Source organism: Trachemys scripta, chromosome 4 (genome assembly GCF_013100865.1).
Source record: "Trachemys scripta elegans isolate TJP31775 chromosome 4, CAS_Tse_1.0, whole genome shotgun sequence".
In the NCBI taxonomy this organism is placed as follows: Eukaryota; Metazoa; Chordata; order Testudines; family Emydidae; genus Trachemys; species Trachemys scripta.
This window is the reverse complement of record NC_048301.1, coordinates 96,737,468-96,761,833: the sequence shown is the minus strand read 5'-3', so window position 1 is coordinate 96,761,833 and position 24,366 is coordinate 96,737,468. Positions and strand designations below refer to the sequence as shown.

General features: G+C 42.8%; 1 protein-coding gene across 8 annotated transcripts in view; it reads left to right on the top strand.

Annotated features, from left to right (window-relative positions):
* Nucleotides 1–24,366, top strand: part of AMPD3 (adenosine monophosphate deaminase 3) — a 55,919-nt gene that overhangs the window by 21,158 nt on the left and 10,395 nt on the right. For 7 of the 8 annotated variants that reach the window (XR_004645637.1, XM_034770029.1, XM_034770028.1 and 4 more), the window contains exons 5-11: nt 6–225; nt 2,911–3,040; nt 17,841–18,035; nt 18,348–18,479; nt 19,584–19,747; nt 21,683–21,809; nt 22,711–22,874. Coding sequence is in view for 7 of the 8 variants with exons in the window: in XM_034770029.1 (XP_034625920.1) it covers nt 6–225; nt 2,911–3,040; nt 17,841–18,035; nt 18,348–18,479; nt 19,584–19,747; nt 21,683–21,809; nt 22,711–22,874 (1,132 nt within the window). In the remaining variant the exon portion in view is untranslated. The remainder of the gene's footprint in view (nt 1–5; nt 226–2,910; nt 3,041–17,840; nt 18,036–18,347; nt 18,480–19,583; nt 19,748–21,682; nt 21,810–22,710; nt 22,875–24,366) is intronic. The other variant, XM_034770031.1, reaches the window with a different exon arrangement.

The following is a 24,366-nucleotide window of genomic DNA, read 5'->3' as shown; positions in this document are numbered from 1 at the left end:
CACAGATTTCCATCCACCCCCAGGAAAACTAGAGAATCCTTACAACCTTGACGATGCTCCAGGCAATTTGGATTATATTGTCAAAATGCAAGGAGGCATTCTCTTTGTTTATGAGAACAAAGAAATGATGAAACTCAATGAGCCCCGGAGTCTACCATATCCTGATCTGGAGACCTACACACTTGACCTCAGCCATGTTCTTGCTCTGACTGCAGATGGTCCAATGTACGTATGTTTACTACTATGCTTTTCCAAAGAGCTGGTAATACAGATCAGCGGCAATTTCTTGTGAGACTGCTCACGTTCAAAGCATTTGCTTTACATCTGTTGAGTGTCTTACCATCCTTGGGTGGGATATACAGTGAAAAATGCCTTACAATGAACAGAAAAAACGAAGAAGTGAAAGCAGTATCCCTCTAAAGGTGTGTCTTTAGCTTCTGGATGCTAGGCATAGTGAAGGGTGAACGAGTTTACATAAAACACATTTCAGGCCAAATCTGACTTGAACCTTTAGAAATGTGGGAACCAGAACTTTGCATGTCACCATTACTATATAATTGGATTATCAGCTTTCTTGTTGAATAATGAAGATGTGCATTTGATGTTAAAAAAATTAAATGCAGTAGTTAAGTCTTCAGTCAGGAGCACTTGAGCTCACATTAGCCTCACAATGCCCCAATATTGGGAAAAGAGGGGCACTCCAGTGGATACTGCTCCCTAGAGTCTCAGATGTGGACTCTGAAACAGAGCAGTAGTCTGGGTTATCCTATCAAGCCATTTGCCTGCCTCACAACCACCACATGCCCTAGATCCTCTCCCTTTAAGGGAGGCCAAATCCTTCACAAGTGACAAGCTAGCCTAGCTTGAGAGTGAGAGCGAGTGAGATTTTCATGGAGTAAAAAATTAAAATAAGAGCAGTTCTAAACCCTTCCTTCTGGCAGGGTACATGTCACTTTAAGCAAGCCAAAGAGAGAAACAGTCCAAACCCTTTCTTCAGGCTAAATTTTAGAGTTTCTGTTGAAACCCACATTTACCAGACTGAAAACAGGAACAAGCTCCCCAGAGCCTTTTCACTTCTTCAGACTAGGCTTTTCCACACTGACGCCCACCCCAGCCTGAACACAAACCAACCACAAGAAAGTCTTCCCAGTAACCAGCATAAACTTTCCCTTAGCCTAACTACACTAAACCATCTCTGCATTGCAGGTACCTGCCTTGCTGGCACTTATCTCCATTCCAGGTTGGACTGCTGGCAGGATGACAAGCTGCAGTTGGCTGAGTGCTGGCCATTAACCCTTGCCACCTTAAATCTCCTCACCTACGTTCCCGACTATCCCAGGCCTGACAGTGAGCAAACGTGTTCTGCTTAATGTCAAATTCACTCAGACATCATGGATTCACTGACTACAACACTATTCGATTTGTGTTCCATTGAGGAAAGACTTATAAGAGTAGCAAAAGAGAAGGTGTCATGGAGCAGAGAGGGCCCCCCTGACAGTGAGGGGGTTAAGAAGGCTGACAGGCTCCTCCCTGGTAGGAAGGTTTTAAGAAAAGCTTGTGGACCTAGTTGGCCCTGCTCCACTACACTTGCAACAAACACGAGCTGTGGAGAGGGCAGATAAGAGAAGAGGACCTAGCCCACTTCAGACCTGCCAAGGGAAAAGAACAGAGCTCTAGTTCTTTTGGTGGGAGAGAAGCCTGGGTGCAGTCCTGAGATGGTGTTTGCTTGCCTGCTGGATCAGCTCTCCAGGAAGGGATGTACAGATCCTGGGAATGGATCTGTGGAAGCCCAGACTGGAAGCAGGGTCCCACTGAAAGTTTCAGTGCCCTGAAAGGGATAGGACTAAAGTGCTCTTTAGCTGCAGGGTCAAAGCCCCACTACCCTGACCTCAGAGACAGATACCTTCGATGGGAGGGAGTTGTGCCCTGAAGGCCATAAGGGGGACTGTCCTGGCAATGGCGTTACAGAAGGGCTAGTTATTAAACAGACACACTTTAGAAATACCATAAATTAGGCTTGACAAATGGTGCAGAGAAAAAACATCGGGGTAAACAGAACAAAAAAAAAAGTGGAGTAGAGAGGGTGAAATTGAAGCAATTTGAGAGAGTGAAAAACAGAAGAATAAGACTCAAAAAGAAGCAAAAGACAGTGATAAAATACTGGTAAATACATATACCATCTATAAAGGCACCCAAAACTTAAATCACATTCACAGTAGATCATATCCTGAGGTATAACTATTCTGGTTGAAAATAACCTACGTTTCCATGTTGTAATAGTTTTGTTTACAGGTTGCTTCCATTGTGTAAGAAGGTGGTTTGTTTGTGCGATGGTGATATTTAGCATCTGAGTGGTAGCATTTGTTAGGTAATACATTTTACTTTTTTGTACTACCCCCCCCCCCACACACACACAATCATGTACCAAACTGAAAGAACTAGAAATTCCACAGAGGTACAGTGATGAGATAAAATATTACAAGTTAAAAATAGCATGCAAAAAGGGGGTAAATCATGGCCAGATACATTCCTTCAATGTCCTTGTAGTTCTTGGCGATTACAAAAACAAAAAACAAACAAACAAAAAAACTTCCCAGCACATTCTGTTAGTGTTTTATTAACTGGCTTCATATTTGGTATCAAATCAAATTTAGGGCTTAATTGGTAACCACAGAAATCAAGTTTCAGAGTGGTAGCCTTGTTAGTCTGTATCAGCAAAAAGAACAGGTATTTGTGGCACTGATATAATGATATCTAGCCATTTTCATCCATAGATCTCTGATAAATCGCATGTCTGGGACTTATTAAAATATGGATAAATCTAATGGCTGTTTCACTCAAAGTAATTTACACTCTTAAAACTTAAAATCTGAGTAGTTTGATCATAATTAAAACATCTCTCTTTTGCAGAAAAACATATTGCCACAAACGACTTAACTTTTTAGAATCTAAATTCAGTTTACATGAGATGCTAAATGAAATGTCTGAATTTAAAGAACTGAAGAGTAATCCCCACCGAGACTTTTATAACGTGAGAAAGGTAAGTGTGAAAGGGTTTATTAGCATGCTACAGTCTTTGTGCTGGAATTTTCAGTTGTCCCCCTTTAGTCTACATCATTCACTACAACCTCTGTGTGAAATATAGATGGAATGAACAAGATGCTCTGTAAATACCACACACACACTAAACATTTAGATTACAGGCTAATATTCCAATATATTATTATTATTTTTTTTTAACAAAGCTAAACACATTTTGTTTATAAACGTAACCCTTCATTGATGGCCCATTGCAGCCTCAGCTCAGAAACCTTCTTGCCTTAGGGAAGTGACACACTCAAAACTCTGAAGGCCAAACTCTGGGCTCAATCCTCAGCTTCACTGAGATTCCACTTGGTGCAGTGAGTTCTGTGCCACCTTTCCACTGTCCTGATCCTGAGCTAACCAGGAGCTGAAACAGCTCTTGGTGCAACTTAGAGCAGCTAATAATCTGATGGAGTCATGTGCACTTTGTCCCAGTCCCTCCTGCTCATGGCACATTTCCTCTGCCGTACTCTCTGCCCCTAACATAGCCCTGTGTGGAAAGGATAGGCTGGGGCATTGAACCAACTATGCTGGCTTTGCCCTCCAGAGAATTCCTTTGTGTCAGAGGGAATCCTTGGCTGCTCCTTTAGGACAGCTTCCCAGCTGCTTGACTCAGCCTCAGCAGTGCAAAGCAGCCAGAACTGGGGCCAAGGATTGTGTCCTGTGTCCTCAGATGTGCATGTTGATCTCATGGATTTTAATGGGAGTCTTGTCATAATATGACCTAGAGGGTTTTATCTAAGGAATTAAACAGAAGCTATATGGGCACATCCATGTACAGGATTTGGCCATAAAAATACTGCAAGAGGTTACTTCAATGCAGCCATTGAATATACACTTAAACTGAAAGGTTGTAAAAACAGGTTTCATTGTCATACTAGCTAACAATACTTGTTATCTTCTCATTGTGGTTTTCTAAATGCTGTGACATCTGTCCTCTGGTCTAACTCCATGTTAGGTCATTAGGTTCATAACAGTTTAGTTTAGCATTTTCCCCCAGGTCCTACTTTGGTTCTGCCATAAGACATGGATGGATTTATTATAGATTAGGAACAAATTTAAGGCTTGAAATAAACTGAGTTTATTATCTGGTTGGAACAGACCATTTCACCAATCCCTCCCTTTGCAAGTCCAGACCTAGTTCTTATCTTCTCCACTGACAGATTGCACACACCCCATTCCTGTGTAGGACTGATAACGGCAAAAGAAAATGAGCCAGCCTGGGGGAAAAAAACTGATACCAGTAACGTTGCTCAGTTTCATAATATATTTATTTCAGACTGTGCTACTGAAGTCCAAATGTGGCTAGCGTAGTCAAGGCGTACGAGGAAGGAAGGCATATTGAAATGCAGAGATGTGGTTTGGGACTTACAGTTGAATTCTCTTAAATGAATGATTGAGGAACTGTGCCTATAGCAAAGCATATCTTCCACTTCGTGTAATCAGGTGCATCAGAGACAAATGTGCTGTTCACAAGTATGTTTGAACAAGGGATCAGCAGTAAACAGAAATGGGGATGATCTTTGCCAGAGGCAAGGAAATCCACTCCTTTAAATTCAAAAAGATTGCCAGTTGTATTTTTAGACAGCCTGGATGTATTTACGGAATGGCCTGTTTACTGCTGAGCAGTAAGAAAGTATTATAGATCTGTGCTAAGCAATAGAGTATCATTTTTCAAGTTCAGTACATATGCTCAGTAGACAGCCTCAAATTTTGTAAGTGGACTCTCCACTGCATTAGGCAAGACATCACTGAAAATATTGATGAGTACCAGATACAGGACATACCTCTGCAAGATCCCACCAGATACATCCTTCCAGTTTGACAGTGAACCATTGATAACTACTCTTTTAATATGAAACAGAAGGTCCTGTGGCACCTTTAAGACTAACAGATGTATTGGAGCATAAGCTTTTGTGGGTGAATGCCCACTTCGTCAGACGCATGTGGGTATTCACCCACGAAAGCTTATGCTCCAATACATCTGTTAGTCTTAAAGGTGCCACCGGACCCTCTGTTGCTTTTTACAGATGCAGACTAACACGGCTACCCCTCTGATCTTTTAATATGGTTTTTCAACCAATTATGCACCCCCTCCCCTTTATAGAAGTTTAATCTAGACCACATTTCCCTAATTTGTCTACAAGAATGTCATGTGGGACTATGTTAAAAGCCTTACTAAAATCAAGCTATCACAACTACAGCTTCCTTCCTATCCAATAGACTAGTAATGATAAGTCTCATGTTTACCCTTAATTCCACCTACTGAGTTTTGCTGCTTTGGTTGGGATTTATTTACTCATGTGAACAAATCCCAACCAAAGCAACAAAAAACTCAGTAGGTAGAATTAAGGGTAAACAACGTTGTAACAGCTGGCTTTTCCCCTTCTCAGTAACAGAGGGAGCACTTCATCCCTCTTAAGTCTTCCGGTTCTGGGGTTAAATAATGTAAGCAAGTCCAACCAAGTTGTTAATCATGAACAATATTGCTATTAGTTACCAATCTTAAGAACATCTTTTTCATTCTAAAGTTAGCATATCAACTCGATACTTCTGGAGGGAGACACTAATACTAGTGGCTAGGGAAGAAAGTATAGCTTTACAAATGTTATACAAATCCTATTATGTGCTTTGCTAATGCACCTCAGACCTTATGTCCCAGAAACCTAATATTCTAGCACTGGCCTCATTTAAGCTGAGATTTTTCCATTATGTGGATGATATGAAAACACCATTTGAATTCAAGACTCTAGAGGTAATTCTGCAACCTGCTGCAGCCCTCTGAAGGAAGGCATAGGATGTAGGGAAGACAAAGCAAATGATTATGGGAACTAGTAAAGGGACAGGGAGACAGTCATATCTAGATTGCTAGTTTGATTGTGTCAAAGGTTAGCAGCGACCAGAAATTGGTGGGGTTTTTGTAGCTCCCAGCTTATCAGTGTACACCTCACTAAAGCTAAGACAGCCAACACCAATACTATGTATTGCTCGTCTGTGATTCCTCTTTTGGCCATCTCAGCAGAAAATCCAAGGACAGAGTTGACACAGAAGCTGAAGCAGCCCATAGAAGAATGTCTTTACAAATTAGGGTTGGTGCACAGCAGTGGGTTTGGGGAGAGGGGGAGCTTGCACTACTGCTTCTGCTTGAGTCCTTAAGTCTCCATAGCTGCCAGTTTCTTATTTAGTAGTTATAAGGCTGTAGCACAGTTAACAGGTTAATGGACTAAGCCATATAAACCAGGTTTTATTTAATTCTATAACCCCCTGTGGATTGTAATTCCCATATACTCCATATACTATGTTTTTTGAGCCTAGTGTGGCATTCTTCTGTTTATCTATTCACACTACACATTTCCTGTTGACAATCAGTTGGTAAATAAGGACCCAATCCTAGAAAGTGCTGACCCTCCTCATCTCTCTTTGGCCTCAATGGGAGTTGCAGATGCTACCACCTTGTGGGATCCTATCCTCAGGTCTGCTTTAGGTGAAGTTAATGTTAGATGTCCCATTGACTTCACAGGAAGTAGGAGGAAGCTCTTACTAGGAAGGGTAGTAGTGTTTACAAGAGAAAGTGTATGTACCCAGAAAGCCAAGTAGTTTACAGCTGAGGGTTTCACCGGCTTAAGTATTGGAAAGACATATTACCATCAATAAGCTGCTCAAGACACCTGACTATATTTATCATTAACTGTTCTAAATGTACAGCATCAACTTAACTCGGTGACAATGTTGTTTTATATACAATATATGCACATAAGACAATCTGTATAAACTTGGCCATGGGGTGCAGGCCACCAGCATACTCCCTCCAGTATCATTGCACGCCTGGCCCCCTCATGTTCTTTCACTCAGTTACCCAGACTAAATTGGTTTAAGACATGTACCCACAGTGTGGGGTCAGGGATTTTTTTTTTTTTTTTTTTAAAGTCTTTCTACCATGTGTAACTCACTGTGTTAGTTGCCCCACTCTGGGTCCATGTAAGAGTTGCGGTCAGCTCTCTCTCTCTTACAAAACAGGAATTCCCAGCTCTCTTCCTGGAACAGGGTATACTTCAGTTAAACAGTCACTGTCTCTCCTCAAGGCAGCAACCCCAGCCCTCCTCAGAGAGCTGGGTAATTCAGGCAGTCATTAACTCTCTCCTTAACCCAGAAGTCCACACCTCTCCTCCTTGGAGCAGGATTGTAATTTAGTCACCAGTAGGGCCTTAGCCAGCTTATTCTTAGGTGTCTCTTCCCTTCTGTTAGTCCTCAGGCTCAGAAGGTTTGTTTGACTGACTGACTGACATAGACCTCTCCTACTGGTGTCTACCTGCTATGAGGGAGGAGGCAACATTTATGCTGGTCCCTTTTGCCCAGCTCATTCCCAGTTGGTTTGGTGAGAGGGTAGTCTGCCTCACCATCTCAGCAAGGCTCCTGGCCCCGGACCCTTAAAGACACAGTGATGGGATTTCCACCCAAGCACTGCTTATTCCCAGAGTTGCTTCCTCTCCATCCTTATCCCCTACATCCTTATGTGTACATATATCATACCTTTCAAAATCTTAAAGAGCAATGTCAAATGGTGAGCTGACCATTAGGCCCTAATACCTTTAAGGGGGCAGACTGCCCCATCGTGCATACTGCCCCATCCCACACACTGCTTTTATTAATGACTTAGAAGGTGTTGAGACAGATTCAAGCCAAACAGTGTAGGAAAAAGCGTATTATGAAGAGAAAGAGTTAATCCCTTCATTTGTAACTTTTTGAAAATTCAGGAGTGGGGACAGTAGTATGGAAATCAGTGGAAGATGGCTGGCTAGTGAGGGGGATTGGGTGCGTAGTGTGTCAGCTGAGGAACATGCTTTGCTGAGGCAGGGGTAAAGGTGGGAGGGAAGAGAAGCAAGGGGAGGTGGAATGAGGCAAGTGGACATAGGAGATTAGGTGTGAGGGGAGCAGGAGGATGTGGTATGCATGGGGTCCCAGGCAGGATGATGATGATAATGATGATATACAACTGCAGCTGTCCTATCTGGTTGGTGGGAGGAACTACTATTTCATTCTCCCTGCTCGGATGGCAGAGGGTGGTCAAAAGGGTTCAGAGGCAGTCCTGTGTCAAGAGGAGGAGAGGTGGCCTGTGGGGAAAACCTTCAATGCAAATTCAGTAGAGTTGGCTCTCTGACAGGAAGGGCTGCAGGACAAATGGGAGTGCTGCAATTCTTTGATCAGTGGCACACTGGAATTGAAAGTTTAAAGGAAACATTTGGGGTGGTAGTGGGTTTGTTGGGTCAGACATTTAGTTCACATGAGGTGTAGTCCACATTCAAACAGAAGCTTCCATAAGTCATTAGGGTTATTGGTTTATTTGAATAAAGTAGTGAGATTAAGACGACCATGGGCTACATGCTCCTTCTCACAGAAGGAAACTCTGCAATGAGTTTTCTGACTCTCTTCACCAAAAGGAAAAGGTTTAGGAGATATAAAAGGAGACATGAGACAAGATCTGAAGACAGAGAGCAAATGACAAGAAACAGATCCAATAAGGGTCAAATGGGAAAGGCTGGAAAACATATAGGAAGAAAAAGCCTCAGTCTTGTATTGAATCCCTCCCTGTCTCTATTGTCTGTATGTGATGTAATTAAGGTAGAATGTATAAGGTCTTTGGGGCAGGGACTTGTTGTTAGATCGGTCTATAGAACCCTTAGCACACTTTGGGCACCGTATCAAGAACTCCTCAAAAAGGAGCCTAGTTTTGCAATTTTTGTACACACACACAGACCACTATCTGAGTGAAAATGGGCTTCTGTTTTTGAGCAATGATTTCTTTCATAATGGAAAAGTAATGTACACAGTTACATTTTCATATGCTTATGGTAAACATAGCCATTATGATGAAATTTCAAATAAAGCCAAATTTGTGGAGCAGGGAGGATGGGTTGATCATACAGCTCTACAAAACAATTTATGCTGCATTCAATGACAAACTCTTGCACAATTCCAGTCAAAATCATATATGAGGACATATTTACTCAGGTTTCTGTTTTTAGCTGGTTTATCCAAGTGGATTTTCATTTTCAGACTTTGAATTGTCAGTGTGCATAAATGTGTGCTAATAAATTATGCACTACAGTATATGGGTCACTTTTCCAAGTACATTCCAGAAGCTCAGGACTGCATTATACTCAAATAAATGTTGTTGTGTTAGTTTGCCACACTCACGGAGGTCAAAATTTATTGGGTATATTTCAGGGAGGTAGCCAGAGAATCTGGAAAAAGAAGAACAGGAGTACTTATGGCACCTTAGAGACTAACAAATTTATTAGAGCATAAGCTTTCGTGGACTACAGCCCACTTCTTCGGATGCATATAGAATGGAACATATATTGAGGAGATATATATACACACATACAGAGAGCATAAACAGGTGGGAGTTGTCTTACCAACTCTGAGAGGCCAATTAATTAAGGGAAAAAAAACTTTTGAAGTGATAATCAAGCTGGCCAGTACAGACAGTTTGATAATAGGTGTGAGAGTACTTACAAGGGGAGATAGAGTCAATGTTTGTAATGGCTCAGCCATTCCCAGTCCTTATTCAAACCGGAGTTGATTGTGTCTAGTTTGCATATCAATTCTAGCTCTGCAGTCTCTCTTTGGAGTCTGTTTTTGAAGTTTTTCTGTTGTAATATAGCCACCCGCAGGTCTGTCACTGAATGACCAGACAGGTTAAAGTGTTCTCCCACTGGTTTTTGAGTATTTTGATTCCTGATGTCAGATTTGTGTCCATTAATTCTTTTGCGTAGAGACTGTCCGGTTTGGCCAATGTACATGGCAGAGGGGCATTGCTGGCACATGATGGCATATATCACATTGGTAGATGTGCAGGTGAACGAGCCCCTGATGGTATGGCTGATGTGATTAGGTCCTATGATGATGTCACTTGAATAGATATGTGGACAGAGTTGGCATCGGGGTTTGTTACAAGGATAGGTTCCTGGGTTAGTGGTTTTGTTCAGTGATGTGTGGTTGCTGGTGAGTATTTGCTTTAGGTTGGGGGGTTGTCTGTAAGCGAGGACAGGTCTGTCTCCCAAGATCTGTGAGAGTAAAGGATCATCTTTCAGGATAGGTTGTAGATCTCTGATGATGCGCTGGAGAGGTTTTAGTTGGGGGCTGAAGGTGACAGCTAGTGGTGTTCTGTTATTTTCTTTGTTGGGCCTGTCTTGTAGGAGGTGACTTCTGGGTACTCGTCTGGCTCTGTCAATCTGTTTTTTCACTTCAGCAGGTGGGTATTGTAGTTTTAAGAATGCTTGATAGAGATCTTGTAGGTGCTTGTCTCTATCCGAGGGATTGGAGCAAATGCGGTTATATCTTAGAGCTTGGCTGTAGACAATGGATCGTGTGGTGTGTCCTGGATGGAAGCTGGAGGCATGTAGGTAAGTGTAGCGGTCAGTAGGTTTCCGGTATAGGGTGGTATTTATGTGACCATCGCTTATTAGCACAGTAGTGTCCAGGAAATGGACCGCTTGTGTGGATTGATCTAGGCTGAGGTTGATGGTGGGATGGAAATTATTGAAATCATGGTGAAATTCCTCAAGGGCTTCTTTTCCATGGGTCCAGATGATGAAGATGTCATCAATGTAGCGCAAGTAGAGTAGGGGCGTTAGGGGACGAGAGCTAAGAAAGCGTTCTAAGTCAGCCATAAAAATGTTGGCATATTGTGGGGCCATGCGGGTACCCATAGCAGTGCCGCTGACTTGAAGGTATATATTGTCCCCAAATGTGAAATAGTTGTGGGTGAGGACAAAAATCACAAAGTTCAGCCACCAGGTTAGCTGTGACATTATCAGGGATACTGTTCCTGATAGCTTGTAGTCCATCTTTGTGTGGAATATTGGTGTAGAGGGCTTCTACGTCCATAGTGGCCAGGATGGTGTTTTCTGGAAGATCACCGATGGAAGTCTGTGGTGTCTCGAAGATAGCTGGGAGTGCTGGTAGCGTAGGGTCTTAGGACAAAGTCTACATAACCAGACAAGCCTGATGGATTCTGCATGGACTCCTCCGGACGGTCGAAACAACAGACTGGATTTCTACATAGATTGCTTCCGTCAACGTGCAAAGGCTGAAATTGTGGAAAAGCAACATCACTTGCCACATAACCTCAGCCATGCTGAACACAACGCCATCTACAGCCTCAGAAACAACCCTGACATCATAATCAAAAAGGCTGACAAAGGAGGTGCTGTCGTCATCATGAATAAATTGGAATATGACCAGGAGGCTGCTAGACAGCTCTCTAACACCACATTCTACAGGCCATTATCCTCTGATCCCACTGAGGATTACCTAAAGAAACTACACCATCTGCTAAAAAAACTCCCTGACAAAGCACAGGAACAAATCCGTACAGACACATGCCTAGAACCCCGACCAGGGGTATTCTATTTGCTACCCAAGATCCATAAACCTGGATATCCTGGACGCCCCATCATCTCAGGCATTGGCACCCTAACATCAGGCTTGTCTGGTTATGTAGACTCTGTCCTAAGACCCTACGCTACCAGCACTCCCAGCTATCTTCGAGACACCACTGACTTCCTGAGGAAACTACAATCCATCGGTGATCTTCCAGAAAACACCATCCTGGCCACTATGGACATAGAAGCCCTCTACACCAATATTCTACACAAAGATGGACTACAAGCTATCAGGAACAGTATCCCTGATAATGTCACAGCTAACCTGGTGGCTGAACTTTGTGATTTTTGTCCTCACCCACAACTATTTCACATTTGGGGACAATATATACCTTCAAGTCAGCGGCACTGCTATGGGTACCCGCATGGCCCCACAATTTGCCAACATTTTTATGGCTGACTTAGAACGCTTTCTTAGCTCTCGTCCCCTAACGCCCCTACTCTACTTGCGCTACATTGATGACATCTTCATCATCTGGACCCATGGAAAAGAAGCCCTTGAGGAATTTCACCATGATTTCAATAATTTCCATCCCACCATCAACCTCAGCCTAGATCAATCCACACAAGCGGTCCATTTCCTGGACACTACTGTGCTAATAAGCGATGGTCACATAAATACCACCCTATACCGGAAACCTACTGACCGCTACACTTACCTACATGCCTCCAGCTTCCATCCAGGACACACCACACGATCCATTGTCTACAGCCAAGCTCTAAGATATAACCGCATTTGCTCCAATCCCTCGGATAGAGACAAGCACCTACAAGATCTCTATCAAGCATTCTTAAAACTACAATACCCACCTGCTGAAGTGAAAAAACAGATTGACAGAGCCAGACGAGTACCCAGAAGTCACCTCCTACAAGACAGGCCCAACAAAGAAAATAACAGAACACCACTAGCTGTCACCTTCAGCCCCCAACTAAAACCTCTCCAGCGCATCATCAGAGATCTACAACCTATCCTGAAAGATGATCCTTTACTCTCACAGATCTTGGGAGACAGACCTGTCCTCGCTTACAGACAACCCCCCAACCTAAAGCAAATACTCACCAGCAACCACACATCACTGAACAAAACCACTAACCCAGGAACCTATCCTTGTAACAAACCCCGATGCCAACTCTGTCCACATATCTATTCAAGTGACATCATCATAGGACCTAATCACATCAGCCATACCATCAGGGGCTCGTTCACCTGCACATCTACCAATGTGATATATGCCATCATGTGCCAGCAATGCCCCTCTGCCATGTACATTGGCCAAACCGGACAGTCTCTACGCAAAAGAATTAATGGACACAAATCTGACATCAGGAATCAAAATACTCAAAAACCAGTGGGAGAACACTTTAACCTGTCTGGTCATTCAGTGACAGACCTGCGGGTGGCTATATTACAACAGAAAAACTTCAAAAACAGACTCCAAAGAGAGACTGCAGAGCTAGAATTGATATGCAAACTAGACACAATCAACTCCGGTTTGAATAAGGACTGGGAATGGCTGAGCCATTACAAACATTGACTCTATCTCCCCTTGTAAGTACTCTCACACCTATTATCAAACTGTCTGTACTGGCCTAGCTTGATTATCACTTCAAAAATTTTTTTCCCTTAATTAATTGGCCTCTCAGAGTTGGTAAGACAACTCCCACCTGTTTATGCTCTCTGTATGTGTGTATATATATCTCCTCAATATATGTTCCATTCTATATGCATCCGAAGAAGTGGGCTGTAGTCCACGAAAGCTTATGCTCTAATAAATTTGTTAGTCTCTAAGGTGCCACAAGTACTCCTGTTCTTCTTTTTGCGGATACAGACTAACACGGCTGTTACTCTGAAACCTGTCATTATGCAAGAGAATCTGGAGTTGTCTGGCAGAAATAGTGACAGAGGTGCCAGGAAAGTGATCACACTACTGGGTAATGAATAGATTTAGAAAATGAGTGGAGTCATGTTTCCCTGGGAATAAGCTTCCTGATCTTAGCTCAGATATGGTGGCATCTGTGGCAGAGTAGTGAGAACACCTTAGAGGCGTTACATGATCCTCTTGAATCACCCATGTATTGTTGAGAGAAAACAATTGTTTCTGAGTAGAGTGACTTTAAAGACAATTCAATTGCTAATCGGTCACGATCTTTGACAGCAAGTAAAAAAGCTTCCAATCTTTTCCTTCAACAAAGGTGTGTTCATTTTTGAGTTGAAAAGGAAGGAAGGGTTATTTACAAGGTTTATGAATTACAAGAGGTTGAGTCCCCTCTAGTTCTACAGCGTCTGGGAGTTGCATTCTACACTCTACTCAGGTTTGCTAAAGGTTGGATTTTATGTTAATTAACAGTTTTCCCTGAAAGTTAGGTCACATACTGTATCTATTAACTGTACCTGAGGCACTCAGTGAATCAGCCAAACCAACTAGTTTCTAATATTTCATTGGTCAAGAGAATATTGACAGTGAACATGGTGCCTATGTCCAGAATCAAAATCTTTCAACACCCTGAGCATCTGTAAGGGCTGTTCTACACTATGAATTTATGTCCCTGAGAGAAATAGTTATGCTGAGCTGATGTAGACAGTGCTTCCCACAGAAAGCGCAGCAAAGGTTGAGACTGTGTAGACCAGGGGTCAGCAACCTTTCAGAAGTGGTGTGCCGAGTCTTCATTTATTCACTCTGATTTAAGGTTTCTCATGCCAGTAATACATTTTAACATTTTTTAGAAGGTCTCTTTCTATAAGTCTATAATATATAACTAAACTATTGTGTGTAAAGTAAATAAGGTTTTTAAAATGTTTAAGAAGCTTCATTTAAAATTAAATTAAAATGCAGAGCCCCCCGGACGGGTGGCCAGGACCCAGGCAGTATGAGTGCCACTGAAAATCAGCTCGTGTGCCACCTTTGGCACGCGTACCATACGTTGCCTACCCCTGGTATAGACCTTACCTGCTGATTGTAGGGTCCCTGGGCTAGAACCTGGAGTAGCGGATGGGAAGTGGCATAGGATTGTTAGAGATATGAGGCAGATAGCTGGTCCACAGAGACTGTGATACCCGAGAAGCAGGGTGGAGGGGGCGACTATATAGCGGCCTAGTCAGAGGGCTGAATCATAGAGAGTATCCGGAGTCCTGGAGAGCGAGAGGGCCTGCCGGCCCAGTGAGCAACAGAAGGGGGTACTATACAGAATGAGAGCTGATCCCCAGACCTAGCCACAAGGGGGTGCCCTAGGGGTGAGTGAACCTCAACAAGGCTCTGATTACAATACATCTCTTCTGCCATCCTTCCAGCATGAGCCATGGTGCGCGCACACACACACACACTCTCTCTCTCTCTCTCTCTCTCTCTCTGGCCTGCCCACAGGCAGTCTGCAAATGCAGATGTTGTATTTGCATAAACATACACTCAGCTTGTGCATGAAGATGTGGGGAGTTTTCATGTACAAATGGATGTGCCAGGAAATAATAGGGCAACTAAAGAAGCCCGATGGCAATTGGCCCTAAATGTGCCATGTACTGATCGATATTGAACTAGGTGGTTACTTTATATGGGTAATTGAGGTGATGTAGCATACAGCAGAAAGTTAGTTCTTATTCAGAGAGGTCTAGAATACACAGCTAAATGCACAATAAATACCCCTGTCTTTAAAGCAGTAAAAATAGCTTTGTTGCTTACATCATTATGCTTGTCAGAGTATAAGCATAGACACTCAACAGCTCTCCACTTAACTTAGGGCATATCTACACTTAAAATGCTATAGTGGCACAGCTACTGCTGAGCCACTACAGTTCTCCAGCCCAGACATTACCTATGCTGACTGAAGAGGTGATAGCTAGGTATGTTTACCTTCCATGGGTTTTCATTCCCACAACGCCTCTGGGTAAACCTCTTCTGCCACAGACCAGATCCTATGGCTTTTGCTCCCTCATTGATTTCTTCCTATCTACCTCCCTGTGCCCAGAGGACAACTGGATCCTCTCTTTGCAACTGCCTTCTACAGTCAATCTCATGGCTTTATAGAAGCCCAGCCTGCTCCTGACCAGCTGGGCTTCATCTTCAATTAGTGCTTATCAGCCAAGCCTGACTCCCTCACAGCTACAGCCTGTTGGGTTAATTGACCCAATCTCACACCAGCACAGCTGGGGTGAAGGTGGTGTGGAAGAACACTTCCTCACAAGCCCCCAGGGGAAATTTGGATTGAATCAACGAGAATTTCTCATGCAGGTTCACACCAAGTGCTACTCTGGAACAGCAACTCTGCCACTTCATTAATGGGGTGCAGCTCTGCTGGCAGGTTCAATAGAGCTCTGACCCCATTACTACTCCACCCCTTTCAAGTACTTACAGCAGCACTTCTCTTTCAAAGGAGACTGTGGCCAATTCCTGTCCAGGGAAACAAGGGGAGGGGGCAATTTGGGGAACACTCCCGATTCCCTTCCCTCTTCTGTGCTCCCTTGTACAGTTATGCACAAGTGAGCCCTAAGTGCAAGGGGAGTGGGTCATTGTGTGTACAAGTTGGATGCACCCCCATGTATTGCACATGCAGTTGAAGAAGAAAGCTGAAAAATAAAGTCCCCAGTTGTTACTTTGAATATGTTACGTTACATGTTGCAAAGTAATCTTCATAGCAGGCACAGTAGCAGTATGATCTCCTGGACAGAAGAATGTAAAGCTCCCTACGATTCCTGGGGTGCTGCAGGAGAGGAGTGTCAGAAAGCTCAGGAAATCAAAATGTTTTCGGATCCCAGTATGCTTCACCTCCTACTGAATAATTTGTATTGTGTGAAAGGTATAAATGGCAGGGACATTAACTGCGTGTCTGTTATAGCAATTGCTACTACTAGTTGCATACTCATTTGCACAGTTTTTGAATGGACTGTCATTTTGCCTAATATTCCTGATGAAGAGTAAAATAGATGGCCTTCCTGCAAGTTTACTTCTGAGCTAATTTTATTGCTGGTTTATTTTCCTTCTGAACAGAAAAACCCCAAATGGATTATTTTATGTCCATCAGTGAAGCTCTTGGGTCTGATTGTCAGAAATGCTGAGCACCCGATGCTCCAATGGAAGTGAGATGTGGCTGCTTAGCATCTCTGGAAAGCAAACCCTTTGAGTGTATTTGTTTCTGTAACCAAAACGAAGACATTCTGAAACTTCTAGGCAGAATTAGGGTCTCAAAAAGGAAGGGGCATTCCCTGAAGCAAGCTCTGTGGCCCTCTGTATTTTCTCTCATTGCAAGAGGAGGTAAAAGAAGCTCTACACTCTAGCCCTGCAGTTAGGCCAGCATCACTGCATTATAGTGAAACTTGGAAAACTACTGAGTACTTCTGAATAAAGTGCTTGGCTTGTGTGTTTTCTCTCCAATGGCCTCAGCTATTTGTGTGTCGAAGAGGCATATCAGAGCTACTGTTTGTTTGCCACATAATAGCAAACAGCTAAGGACCATAAGTCTCTTCAAGTCAGAAGAAATCCACAACCACCCTAGTAGTCTGCTCAAAGACATCAGTGATTCATAAATGGATCCAATAATATGGTGGTATAGAAATTACAAAATGGGTCCTCAAAAGGTAAAGCCATTTTCTTAATATCAGTTACGGGTCAAATCCTATCTCATACCAAGCTCTGCTGTGACTGTGAAGATCTCTGACAACAGTAGAACTGTCGTTCCACTGTATGGAGGGAAGGGATCGCCCAAGTGAAGCACACAATAGAGTCTGGAATGGTGCGGGAGAGGAACAGATGAGGAAAGAGGACACGCGCAACTACACAGATCCAGCAGCTATTCTACAACACAGTGAAGGATTACAGCATTGTACTGGCAGCAGTATGCCTGAGACTGCACAGAATGCCTGTGGAGCAGCAGTGCTCCCATTTTGCAGCGTGAGGGGAAGGATTCTATTTAGCCCTGGAAAGAGATCATCCATGTACAACCCTGTTACTCAACTTCTCTTCCATTGGGGAGGAGGGGCAGGATGTTGTCCTAAGAGTTCCAGGTTTTTTATCCTCTCTCTTTAGTTTAATCTATCAGTGGTTTTTATGTTCTAGTTTAAAATTGTGGAAAAATAAGATACCCTTAAAAAAAAAAATCCACTGAGCACTATGTTAATTTAATGTAACCCTTCCCCCTCTCCCTCACCCCTTGGGACCCAGGAGCTGAAACATTTTGAGGGATGCAATATCCCATGCCATCTGATTCCTAAAGAGAAATATTGTGTGACATTTTTATAATTCTGTATGACACACAGGTACTTGGATAGATAAAGGGTACGTACTATCTGCTAAACAAGAGTAATCTGTTCTTTTATTTTAGGTTGATACTCATATCCATGCTGCTGCCTGCATGAATCAGAAACATTTGCTGAAGTTTATTAAGCGCACTTACAAAACAGAGTTAAATCGGATTGTTGCAGAGAAAGAAGGCAAGAAGATGACTTTAAAGCAAGTGTTTGAGAGCCTTCACATGGATCCTTATGACCTCACTGTAGACTCTTTAGATGTCCATGCTGTAAGTCTATTCCCTCAACAAATAAAATAGAGAAAAATCAGCTCTCTATGAGTGCAAACTGCTTGGGGAGAAGGGAAGGGAAAGAGTTTTTTGCTGCATCCATTGAATGATATTTAAAAAAAAAATACACCCAAATAAACCAGTGCTTAAATTATTTGTCACTATATTGTAAACAAGGATTTAACTTAGGCTGTTTCTTTCCTAACAGTTTTGTGGCTAGAAAACAAATATATTAATTTGATTTATAACATGGTTAGGTATTTCCTAACCACTAGTATCTGGATACCTATACTGAGATTTTTTTTCCTCCAGGGTCGCCAAACATTTCATCGGTTTGATAAATTTAACTCCAAGTACAATCCAGTTGGTGCCAGTGAGCTAAGGGACTTGTACCTGAAAACTGAAAACTACCTTGGTGGTGAATACTTTGCTCGTATGGTCAAGGTAAATAAGATTTGTACCAGGGATATCATTTCAGAAAAATTCTGGAGGAGAGAGAGGAAGTTGTGTAAGCATATAGAAACATAAAAGGCGATTACATATCCTGCAAGGTCTGTGTGTGTGTGGTGTGTGTGAGAGGGAGAAAGACATAATGGAGCATATATACCTATGAAAAGTTGGGGGGGATGGGGATTGCCTACCTTGCCCCATAAGTGATGCCTCTTATTTGTATCTCTCCACAGTAATGGCACAGTATTTTGTAGAAGTAATTTACAGTATGTACAGTGGTTCGGAGATTTCCAAAGGCTTCAGGCCACTATACCAAGTTACCAGACTGAGACCTCTGCTGAGCCAATCACTGCCTGCTGTTTCCTGTGTAATTGTACATGCTCTAACTTGCAGGGGAGCTTGGGCTTTTCCAAGCCTCCTCGATCTTGTGCAGTTACAAATTAATGGGAAGCAACCAGTGGTAGAACATTGTGGTTCAGGACATGATAGGGAGCCTTCAGCACTAGAAGTTAAAGACTGAGAAGCTAGGAATGGTATATATACACAATTGCTGCAAAAGTCCTCTTGCAACAAAATAGTGTGGAGGAGAGGCCACCTGCATATGCATTACTCAGTTTCTTTCCACACCTACACAGGTGTTTGACTAAAACTAATAGCATAACTTTTTCAGGAGGCAATTGACATACATATTCTGGGCCTGATTCTCCATTGTCCTGCACACCGTGTAGTCATTTACAACAGTGTAAAGGGGGTGCAAAATGCTATCATTCTGATTACATGCAGGATATAGTGGTGTAAGTGACTCCACAAGGCACAGGGAAGGCCTTCTGAAGCCAAAGGTTGCATTTAAATCCACACTGTTTTAAAGATTTCAAAGTTAGCCACTAAATGACATTCCTTCCTGCATGCTAACTGGGATAGTTTAGCAGGAATGACAAGAGATTCCTTTTATGTTTAACAGTTGCCAGACTCAGATCGGCTGCATTCCATTGTAGAGCAGGTCTGAGAAAAAAAGTGTGGTAGACAAAAACAACACTAACTGTGCATGGTATGTTGTGTCTGTACATAAGCAAACATTAATGAGTTGTTCTCCAATAGGAAGTAGCTCGTGAGCTAGAAGAAAATAAATACCAGTATATGGAACCTCGGTTATCCATTTATGGGCGGTCTCCAAATGAATGGCAGAATTTGGCAATATGGTTCATTGAACACAAAGTTTATTCACCCAACATACGCTGGATAATTCAGGTTCCCAGAATTTAGTAAGTAAGTAGGAGTTATTGATAATGAGAACAGATTAAAATCTTGCAAAAGGACACATTTTCTCTTCTACTATCCCCTTAGCTTTACCAGCTGTCCTGTACTTCTTTCTTTTCTTTTCTTTTTTTTTTTTAAATAAAAATATCTGGGAATTTTCCTTGTGGCTAATTGCATGGCTGCTTCAATACTGCAGGCTTCCTTTGTGGGACTAAAGTTTATTCTTCTTCAAGCTTTTCAAAACTAGTGACTTCCTCCAAAAATATTTACAAGCATCTAATTCAAATGACTTTTTTTTAATGTTGAAAAGATTTTTTTTATCAAAAGCAGGTCAAAATATCACTTACAGTTTTGATTACTGAAACAGTCAGAATCTGATTCCAGAAATGCTGCATAAGGAGGGGGAAATGCTTTCCAAACTTTGTGTCAGAGTTTTCTGCAAGATCATGACTAATTGATTCAATTAACATGTTACTTCAACCAAAAAAATTTATAAATTACAAAATTAAATCAATATAAGTTTTCACCCAATCTTTTAGCATCCTTAGGGACTACTATACTAAGCAATGTATGCTGTAACTAATGAGTTTTGCCATAGATATTTGTCATAGTAGATGGTGGCTGAATTGCATGTTTTGAATTTAGGCAGCTGGAAAATTAGTATGAGGAGTTGTCAGCATAGCATAGCTACCCCTGAGCATATTGCTCATTGGGGAGCAGGGCCGGCTCCAGGCACCAGCCTACCAAGCATGTACTTGGGGCGGCACCTGGAGGGGGGCGGCGCTCAGGGTTGTTTTTTTTTTTTTTTTTTTAAACATACTGGGGCTGTTGGGGTGCCCGGCGGCGCTCCGGCCCAAGAGCGGAGCCGCAACTGGGCTTGCCGCCCTCCCCACGGCACTCCGGCCGCCGGGGAGAGCGGAGCCGCAGCGGGCTCGCCGCCCTGCCCCGGCACTCCGGCCGCCGGGGAGAGCGGAGCCGCAGCGGGCTCGCCGCCCTGCCCCGGCACTCTGGCCGGCCGGGGAGAGAGGGGCCGCGGCCAGGCTCGCCACCCTCCTCCCGGTGCTCCAGCCAGTCGGGGAGAGCGGGGCCCCGGCCAGGCTCTCCGCCCTCCTCCTGGTGCTCCAGCCGGTCGGGGAGAGGGGGCCTGCGGCCGGGCTCTCCGCCCTCCCCTGCCACGCTCCCCGCCGGGGAGAGGCGGGGGGGCAGCAGGAGGCTTTTTTGCCTGGGGCGGCAAAAAAGCCAGAGCCGGCCCTGTTGGGGAGAGAGTTCTTCTCCTTTAACTTTCCCACACAACATTATAAATCAGGGGATGACCATTGCAATAGTCATGCAAACTGGGACTATCAAAAGAGAAACTTCAGTATTACAAAGTGACAGAACATTTTACTTTCCTTTGCAATAGCTTCATTTGGAAAACTAAATCACACAATTACCTCTCCTTTCCACTTTCAGTGCCTGGATTCCTTTAAGGAAATGGGTTACTTATTCTCATGATTGATACATTATAAATATACGTATATTTATGCCTGCATCTGTAATTTTCACGCCATGCATCTGAAGAAGTGAGTTTTTTACCCATGAAAGCTTATGCCCAAATAAATCTGTTAGTCTCTAAGGTGCCACCAGATTCCTCGTTATTTTTGTGGATACAGATGAACACAGCTATTCCTCTGATATTTATTATTATTATTATTGACACTGCAGTAGCATTTAGGACCCCATTGTGTTAGGTGCTGTACAGACACAGAACAAAGAAAGAAAATAAAGGACAGCCCTGGTCCCAAAATATATATTTGTGTAGCACCAACCATGTGATAAATGCTTTGGATTTCTGAATCCAGACAGAATCTGACCCTAAAATGTTTTCTGAGGATGTCAGGGAGTAAAAAAGTTGGCTGATTAATGAAAAGTAGTTACAGTTGTATATCTGCTTCTTTCAGTGACATATTTAGGTCAAAAAATCTTCTGGCTAATTTTGGGAAAATGTTAGAGAACATCTTCTTACCTCTGTTTGAGGCAACCATCAATCCCAAAGATCACAGGGAGCTGCACCTCTTCCTCAAATATGTAAGTATGTATGGCTCTTCTGTGCCTTACTCCAAATGGATCCTCTCTTCACAATTAGATTTTTAGTTTCTGTATGGGGGAGATGGTGAAAGCCACTGACATTATTAATAAAAACCCTTCTGTGAAGATAGCTGTTAATATTTTTTAAACACTCATATGCCTCAGTAAAAATATAGGTAAGAATGTGGTGACAAGCAATCACCATTTATTTAACCTGGAAGCAGCACAGGACTCCTTCCAATAGTCCTGTCTGTAGAAGAGAGTAGTGAATCTACATTCATGCTAGTGCAGAGAGCAAGAGCAAGAAGCTCTGGTAAGCACCACAGAAGCCCCTTTTGCTGGCTCCCTGCAGAATAAAAAGTTATTTGAAAAAACTCAGTTCCTTAAACAATAAAGACCTTCATAGCGGTCCTTCAGCAATCAAAGAAAAACACTTATGCTTCTTAATATATGTCCATATCACCTCACGCTCTTAATTTGTCCAGTCAATTGCCTTCATGTTGAGAAAGGACTACTAAATCGATGATTCAGCTTTAATAAAGTATGCACAAAATGTTAATACCAATTTGGATTATGTAAAGCTACATAATTACATTAGTTTAATTTTGAAAGCTGCAGCTGATCAGTTCCAAAATTTCCAGCAAATGTTCTAGCCATGGAGTAGAACTGCTGCTTCAGTTGTTATGACACACATCACAGAAGAACTGCCTTCTGCATCCTGTGCATCTTGGAACGATGCTCTAGAATAGCAGAGTGGCAGGATTGCTGACTGAAGGAGGGCAAGTACTTACAGGTTGAGGTGGATATTTTAATATTATAATAAAACTAGAATTGATAGTTCTGAAACTTGCTTATTCAAAAAAAAAAAAAAAAAAAGGTTCCTATGAATTCCTTTTCATAGGTGACTGGCTTTGACAGTGTTGATGATGAGTCCAAACATACCGACCACATGTTCTCTAACAGAAGTCCTAACCCTGAGATCTGGACCAGTGAAAAGAATCCTCCATATAGTTATTATTTGTATTACATGTATGCCAACATCATGGTGCTCAACAACCTTAGAAAGTAAGTAGTAATTTTCCTCCATACCATTCTGTGTTTATCTTTGGTGGAAAAATGGGGTAGAGAGGATTAAAATAATCATCTTGGATCCAGTCTAAATTTATGCCCAGTTTTGATTTTGTTATTTTAAAACTCAGAACATTTTTAGGTCCAGTTTTGAAGTCAAATAAAATATTTAGGATTGTGTCTGGGATTGTTAGGTGACAGATAAATACTATAACTTAAATTATGGCACTCACACTTCCTTACCTTCACCAACAAAAAATGTAAGTATTTGTTTCAACCGAAAATGTGTCTTTAAAACACAGTTGGTTCTCTCTGGCTTACCTGGCCTTTATTCAGGGTGTATTTCTGAGTTTAGGGTGCCCCAGATAGCTCCTCTGTGGAGCAGTACCACAAGTTTGTCAGTTCTTTCTTGTTCTGTAGTATGGTTCTCTACGTCTTTTCCACTCTACCCGTATTATAAATTATTACCACCAAGTATTTCAGAGATACTGTATTGCAGGGCTCGGCAAAGTTTGGCACGCGGCTCGCCAGGGTAAGCACCCTGGCAGGCTGGGCCAGTTTTTTACCTGCTGACGCGGCAAGTTCGGCTGATCGCGGCCCCCACTGGCCGCAGTTCACTGTCCCGGACCAATGGGGTCGGCGGGAAGCCGCAGCCAGCACATCCCTCGTCTGCGCCGCTTCTCGCCGCCCCCATTGGCCCAGGACGGTGAACCGCGGCCAGGGGGGCCCCGATCGGCCGAACCTGCAGCGTCAGTAGGTAAATAAACTGGCCCAGGCTGCTAGGGTGATTACCCTGGCGAGCCGCGTGCCAAACTTTGCCGAGCCCTGCTGTATTGTATTAATAATAAAAACATGGAAATCTTGACTCAACCACAGCCCTTTATCAAAGATACAGGAAATCCTAATTGTTGATTAATATGTAGCCAATTGATTAAATATTCTTAATGAACCACAAGAGTGGTAATAGGTCAACCACTTCTTATCCTATTAACCCTAAAATAAAGGAGAATCCTTTCTACATAGCTGGCCCAGATGTTGATCACACTGAGGATTCTGCAGCTTCTTGGCGAGTTCAGTCAACTTTTGGTCTTGTGACCCTGAATAAGAAGGAGAGAGGAGTTCAGTGAGATCTGCTTAACACTCTACTGGAAAAACTCTGGGGTCCCATACAGTTACCTCAGTTTTGTATACCCTGATTTCAGGGCTCTTCAGAAGGGGCCACCCTCTGATTTCTGTTGGCCAGTTGCCCACTGACTCTCTGCTGTCTCTGTTTCTCTGATGCTTCCATTGATGTGCAGTAGATGGCATCAGTGTATAACAAATTTCTTTCCTTCAGTCAGATGGTTTAATTCATTTAATAGATTGTATTTCATTATTTGTCCTGACTATTCATTGGGATCCCCCTCTTTAAGCAATTCTCTTAATATTCTAAAATTATACCCTAGCTAGATAATCTTTCAACATTCTTTTTTCCTTCTAGTACCATACA